The sequence below is a fragment of the Piliocolobus tephrosceles genome, chromosome 9 (genome assembly GCF_002776525.5).
Source record: "Piliocolobus tephrosceles isolate RC106 chromosome 9, ASM277652v3, whole genome shotgun sequence".
Taxonomy (NCBI): domain Eukaryota; kingdom Metazoa; phylum Chordata; class Mammalia; order Primates; family Cercopithecidae; genus Piliocolobus; species Piliocolobus tephrosceles.
In genome coordinates this window covers 59,670,767-59,678,151 of record NC_045442.1, presented here as the reverse complement: position 1 = coordinate 59,678,151, position 7,385 = coordinate 59,670,767, and the positions used below count along the sequence as shown (strand labels likewise).

The 7,385-nt window shown below is 34.9% G+C and overlaps 1 protein-coding gene across 2 annotated transcripts in view; it reads right to left on the bottom strand.

The window, feature by feature from the left end:
* Nucleotides 1-1,991: 1,991 nt before the first annotated feature.
* Nucleotides 1,992-7,385, bottom strand: part of REEP3 (receptor accessory protein 3) — a 105,678-nt gene continuing 100,284 nt past the window's right edge. Inside the window, exons 8-9 of one of the 2 annotated variants that reach the window (XM_023205129.2) lie at nt 6,163-6,234; nt 1,992-6,006 (exon numbers count right to left, since the gene is read on the bottom strand). In XM_023205129.2, coding sequence (XP_023060897.1) covers nt 6,178-6,234 — 57 coding nt within the window. In that variant the 3' untranslated portion in view covers nt 1,992-6,006; nt 6,163-6,177. Of the gene's footprint in view, nt 6,235-7,385 lie in introns of both variants that reach the window. The other variant, XM_023205128.2, reaches the window with a different exon arrangement.

The window sequence follows — 7,385 nt, the reverse complement described above, 5'->3', positions numbered from 1 at the left end:
TCAGCCCCCCAATTAGCTGGGAATATGGGCATGCGCCATGACACCCAGCTAATTTTTGTATTTTTTCACAGAGATGGGGTTTTGCCATGTTGCCCAGGCTGGTATTGAACTCCTGGCCTCAAGCGACCCACCCACCTTGGCCTCCCAAAGTGCTAGGATTACAGCCATGAGCAACCACGCCCAGCTTTTGGAATTTAGTTTTAAGGATACTGTGATAGTTAATTTTATGTGTCAAATTTGGCTAGGCCATGGTGCCCAGGCATTTGATCAAACAGTAGTCTACGTTGCTGTGAAGGTATTTTCTACATGCAATTAGCAGTACACTTTGAGTAAAACAGATTACTCTCCATAATGTGGATGCGCCTCATCCAACAGGTGAAGGGAGAATTCTACCAGCAGAATTGCCTTTGTACTTGAAACATCAGCTCTTCCTTGGGTCTCTGGTGTATTGGCCCACCCTGTAGATTTTGAACTTGCCAGTCTCCACAATCACCAGTCAATTCGTTGAAATAAATCTTTCTCTACCTATCTTATTTGTTCTTTTTCTTTGGAGAACCCTAATTCAGATACTTACTATTGACTCTTGGCACTACCATATCTATTTGTAGCCCTCAAATTGAGAGTGCTTAGCATTGCAATGGGGGAAATGCCCACATATATCCCATGTTTCCTAGTAGTTTGAGATAACATCCTGTCAAAACACGTTAGAATTCAGCCAGATATTCTAACCTGGCTTCATTAACTCTCCTCACACATCTTTTCCAAATCTCAGCAATAAACAGTGATTGGAAGAGAAAAACACAAGACTGACGTGCCAAAGCATCTGATCCTGTTCTCTCCCTTCACAACTTTCTTCTTATGAGTATTCCCCAAGGCACCAGTTGAAAATATAAGAAACTGTGGCAGTCCTAAGGGACTCAAGGTTAAAAGACACCTTGAAAAATTTGCAAGGCTACTGAAAATGTAGTAAGGTGTCAAGAGTGGGATGGTCAGATTCAGGATGTATTTTGGAGATGAGACAGCCAAAACAACTTACCAATGTATTGGATGTAAGAGGTAGGAGAAGGGGGCCGGGCGTGGTGGCTCCCGCCTGTAATCCCAGCACTTTGGGAGGCCGAGGCGGGCGGATCACGAGGTCAGGAGATCGAGACCATCCTGGCAAACACGATGAAACCCTGTCTCTATTAAAAATACAAAAAATTAAGCGGGCCTGGTGGTGGGCACCTGTAGTCCCAGCTACTCGGGAGGCTGAGGCAGGAGAATGGCGTGAACCCGGGAGGCGGAGCTTGCAGTGAGCCAAGGTCGCACCACTGCACTCCAGCCTGGAAGACAGAGCCAGACTCTGTCTCAAAAAAAAAAAAAAAAAAAAGAGGTAGGAGAAGGGAACCAATAATTAAAAATACTCAAATAATCCAAACATTGATTTGGTTGGTAATGGTGAATTCATTTTATTAACAGCAAGAATTATTTCCCTTAAATTAATTCTATGCTACTTTACTTAGATATAAGCATTGTGCAGAAACCTAACAGTGCTCTCATAAGAAATAGGTAATCAATGGATATTTTTGAATTTAAAAAAATAGATGCTGATTTGATTTGCACATAATGGCAAAATAACATGCTTGCCTTTTTCTCTCTTAATCTGGGATTGTAAGGTAAACAGAGTACACATGGTGACTTTCCTGCTTTTGTTGAGCATGGTCCTTTAATAATTTACACTCACAATTATCAATCCTGTGCTTTAAAATTTCAATTCAAAGCATTGTCTTATAAAAAGCAGTTTAAAAATCATTACCAAACACAGACCATAAGGAGAGTGTTTTAAGACTAAAATACTGATGGGTAGGTAAAGGGGTAATATGTTTTCCCAGGGAACAATTCATCAGCCTCTGACATGATGTTTGTTTTGTGAATCTCTTTTTTAAGAACAGTGAACGATTTAAAGGGAGACTAAAACACTGAAAAAAAAATGCTATTCATATATTGTGTTCTTTTGAATTTTTATTTATATTTGTAACCTCTTTAGAACATTACAAGTATATACCTCATAATAAAAATGAAAATAATTCCATTTAAAATGCTATCTAGAAAGACCTTAACACACATTATGTGTCATAATGAAGTAACACAAAGAAACTTCTTAAAACATAGGATTTCTCTCTAAAGCTTAAATGTGAGGCAGACAGACGTCTAACTTTAAAACAGATGGAACCTCAGAACATTTCCAGGATACATAAATCTGAATTTTGTGTCACATTTTATGCCTGAGACAGCTAACCAATCCAAATTGATGGTGAGGATTTCTGTACTCATTGTTTTTCCTATCTTCCCTTTCTAACATCCAAATTTAACAATCCAGTATTTCTTTTTCATAATCCTATGGATGACCATACCAGAATGTTTATGATTTTCATAATTTGCTCTGTGATTTCTAATCCTAAGTGTGTGCATATATTTAATCAACACATAGTAATAAGTAATACCAATTCATATGTACTCTGACATAAAAAAAGAAACGTGAATTGCCACAAATAAAATGAGTTTATTTTATATTAAAGTTATCAAAAAACACACGATAGCCTTTACAAAGAGATTATTAAAAATTGGAAAACTTATTTTCTCTTAACTATTAAAGTACATAGATTTAAAAGGTGTTAGAAGACAAAATGTTAAGTCATGGTCAATAGCTTAAAAAACAGTTAATACACATTAAATCTGTAGCATACTACAAAAAGATTAAATCTTAAAAATAGTTTGGGAAAAAAGCTATAATTTTCTTTCTGAAAAATTTAATCTTAAGTGATATTTACTAAGAAATATATACTACAAACCACAATAACAATGATCTTCTCAAAATTTACCTAATTGCTTCACAAATGAGTCAACTTACAAAGAAAACACAGAAAATTGCTTTTAAATATATAACTCCTTAATTTTCCTGATAATCAAATGAAAATTTAGTCCATTCCAATTAAAAATACAAATTAGACTCATGCTTAATGTAAGATATCATTATATATTTCTTAACAACATAAAAGTTCAAGCATTTTTGGAAAGCACAGACTAGGTTATTCTAAAAAATGAAAAAAAAGAAAAAATATTTAACCACAGAAATTTGGAATATTTATATACTTTATAACACTGTAGAAATCTTTGGTGGTGACATATGGAATATGATCCCTGAAAATACTTTAATCATTTTGTCCCATCAATCAGTGTAGTCAAGTATTTATAATCAGTAATATTGGCAGTATAATTTTTTAGCCAAATACACACACACACATATATATATATATATATATTGTGATGTGAGGGGGATCTTATGCAGGACCTAGGTGGGCTTACATAATTAATTATTTAGCAATAAGGCTTATTTCTGGCTCCTTTTTATACCAGGAAAAATATGGTAAACTAAAGAATGGGTCAATTCTTACTTCTAAACAAACTCTGGAAATAGTTAAATACTAATGGACAAGTTGAGTAAATGTACAGCAAAATAAAATACCAGCTGCAATTTCTGGATAAACTCAAACAGCTACCAAAATAGTTCCCTACATAGATTTGTGCATCTAATGCCGTGCTCCATGTGCTGGCAGAGGAAAAAGCAAGGCACTGTGGTCTATGGATACGTTTACCTCTTTTAAAACCAATAGACTTAAAAGGAGAAACAAAAAAAGATCTGTCTTAAAATAAACAAAAATGTATACGCTAATTAGACAAAGTTTGAAGAAAAGGAACTTTCCCTTACATGTGAAAGGAAAAGAACCAAAATTTAAGAAATGTAAAAGAGAAAAAAGAGTAAAATGATATTAACTGTATAATGATGTGAGGAAGGATATCAGAAGAAGCACTGTGAATGTGAAAGAGTACAGTTAAACAGGACTTGTACTTCCTCTTTGAGACTATCTTTGATGAAGCATTTTGAGTCTAGAAGTACAGAGGAATAAATAATTTCTTCAGTTTAGAACAGTAATACGAATTTACTAAAGAATAGGTTTAATACTGAGACTAGACTTTAAAGAGATAAAATGGCTGGGTGTGGTGACTCACGCCTGTAATCCCAGCACTTTGGGAGGCTGAGGTGGACAGATCACAAGGTCAAGAGATGGAGACCATCCTGGGCAACATGGTTAAACCCCCTCTCTACGAAAAAGACAAAAATTAGCTGGGCGTGGTAGCACATGCCTATAGTCCCAGCTACTGGGGCGGCTGAGGCAGGAGAATCGCTGGAACCCGGGAGGCGGAGGTTGCAGTGAGCCAAGATCGCGCCACTGCACTCCAGCCTGGCGACAGAGCAAGATTCCGTCTCAATACAAAAACAAAAACAAAAACAAAAACAAACAAACAAACAAAAAACAAAAAAAAGGTGCAAATCAGCTCCCACAGATAAAGTTCTTGACTCACATGACCTTATTAGGCAACTTCAGATGATACTGCCTCTGAGTAGGAAACACAAGGAAAGTGTAACAGTTATATTAAGAAGTCTAGTACCAGGTCATATAAATAAAACTCTCTTCAAAGAATTTACAATTAGAATTCATAGGAATTTGGAATACAAATTAGAGTCCTTCCAGAAACGAAGAGGCTAAAAATTAGTTAGGGTAAAGTAGATAGAATTATTCAGAATTAAACTTTGGGGGAAAAAAAACAGTTAATTTTACTTATTGCTATATATGAAGAATGTGAAATTATCCATAAAATATTTTATGACTATTATCATGAGACAATGTATGCATTATACCAAGGTACCCGTGTAAACATTATATTCTTGGCCAATACTCTTAAGAGGTCCTGAATATACATTACCAGCTGCTTCATTTCTAAAAAGGGAGACAGATCAAAGATCTCTCAAATCTCTCTCATCATTTTATCTTTTGGACAAAGAGAACAGTCAAATAAATTACCTGAACAAGCATAATAAGTACAAATTTGATTATTGATCACTGCCACCAAAAATGTATTGACTTAGGGTTTATAATGCATAGTTATCAGTTCAAGCTAAAAAAGCCTTAAGAGTTCGATAACTCAAAATCTCTTTGAGATTTAAAGTTAAAAAGTAATACGTTTCTAATAATTTTTAATGTGTAGGATTAATGACAACTGTATTTTGCATTGGCAAATTATCTCAGCCAGAAGAGATTCAAATGATTTTCGTCAAAGCCAATTTATAAACTAGCAGCACATATCAATGCCAAGCTTGTGAATGGATTGGCTGAGAAAAACTGCATGAGTTAGAAGGGATATAAGTGCTATACTGGTCACTGATTCTATTTCACAAAAGCTACCATTTTTAAAAGCTGAAAACATAATTGGTGTTGACAAAAACATGTTAAATTCAACTACTCTGTATAGCTAAATATAGGTTAATTAAAGCAACTTATTTGTTAAAAAGATAATTAAAAATAGTTAAAACTGAACAATTAGGTATACTTTTATATTATTAAAATCCAATGAATTTAACAAATGAAACCCACAGGAAAACAGATGATATAATTCAAGGCATAGATTTGACATGTCAGAATACGGCAAACAACAATAAAGATAGCATCAGTAAAACAGTTGTAAAATAAGTAAACAATTTTCAAGTGTGCAAAACTAGTCAGGAATAAAAGTGCTACGTGTGGATACCTGGTTTTCAAATATTTGTTTCAAAAACTTTCAGCTGATGATGGAAAAACTAGAAAGTATTATACAAGTAAAAATTTAAAGAATATATAAAACATACTTTATTATCTTACATTATGTCCTTATTATGTCACTGCTGGATCTGGGGCCTATTTAATTACCAGATATAACACAAAAGGAAGTAAACACAGTACATCACAAAGGCTGATTTATCCTGAACCATAAAAAGACTCCTTTCAAGTATACTGTGGATTTGTGTTTCATCTTGTATCTCAGGCACTCTATGCTGTTGATGAATTTGAAAATGGACAACATGATTTTCTATAAATTTCTAATATACATATTAGTACATCTTGCAGAACTGCCTTTAGTAGTCAATATTTGGAAGCAATTGTTAAAGAAATAAAAACGATTTAAATTCATGAAAGTAAATCCCATCACTGCCACAATTTAAATAATCATTTTAATGTGTAAATCCTGAATATATCATGTTAGAAGATGAAGTCGATGTATTTAGCATAATCTGTCTTAGGATATTTGAAGTGTAGATGACTAAAAATACACTTGTGGTCGCTTCTTCACTTTATATTTCAGTGACCCGTACCGTACCTGAAGAGAGAAATGTTTTATTATTAAGAATTAGATTTAAAAAAAAAAAATAGATGATTACTTTAAAAATTACATCAGATTTAATAGTTCATAATCATAGTAATCTTTTTACCTTTTTGATATAAAGAATAAATTATCCTAATAAATGAGTATAAGACAGCACTACTTATCAGCTCATAAAAATGTAGTTGGTACTATTTAGATATATGTTACAGATTATTATTACTAATAACATAAAAACACTAATGTAACATAAAAACATTAATCCTATTATTTATGTTTTGCTTAGTACAATGTCAATGAACACTGATTATAATGATCAGAGGCCATTCACAGTTCTCCACTGCTTTCTCGGTACAAAGACAGTATGTTATTATGGTTAACTGTTTACTATTTAATCTTCATGTAGCATTAGTTGAAAGCAAAACTGTGTGGTTAATTTTGTTCATTGCTTTCTTTGTTTATGCATAGTTCTGGGACTGGGTATTTGAACTATGTGATTTGCTAAATGAGAATGTCATTTTCTACTTATAGCAGAAGATCAAGAGCTTACCATTTTCAAAATTTCCTGATATCCTGAAACATCAATCTGAATAAAGAATTTTAAATATAGGCTGGGTGCAGTGGCTCAAGCCTGTAATCCCAGCCCTTTGGGAGGCCGAGACAGGTGGATCATGAGGTCAGGAGATCGAAACAATCCTGGCTACCACGGTGAACCCCCATCTCTACTAAAAAATACAAAAAAAGTAGCCAGGTTGAGGTGGCGGGAGCCTGTAGTCCCAGCTACTCGGGAGGCTGAGGCAGAAGAATGGTGTAAACCCAGGAGGCGGAGCTTGCAGTGAGCTGAGATCAGGACACTGCACTCCAGCCTGGGCAACAGAGCTAGACTCTGTCTCAAAAAAAAAAAATAAAATAAAATAAAATAAACTGCTGGCAGGGTGAGATGGCTCACGCCTGGAATCCCAGCACTTCGAGAGGCAGAAGTGAGAGGATTGCTTGAGGCCAGGTGTTGGAGACCAGACTGGGCAACATGGTGAAACCCTGTCTACAAACAATGAAAAAATTAGCCAGGTGCGGTGGCGTGTGCCTGTAGTTCCTGCTACTTGGGAGACTGAGGTGGGAGGACTGCTTCAGCCCAGGAATTTGAGGCT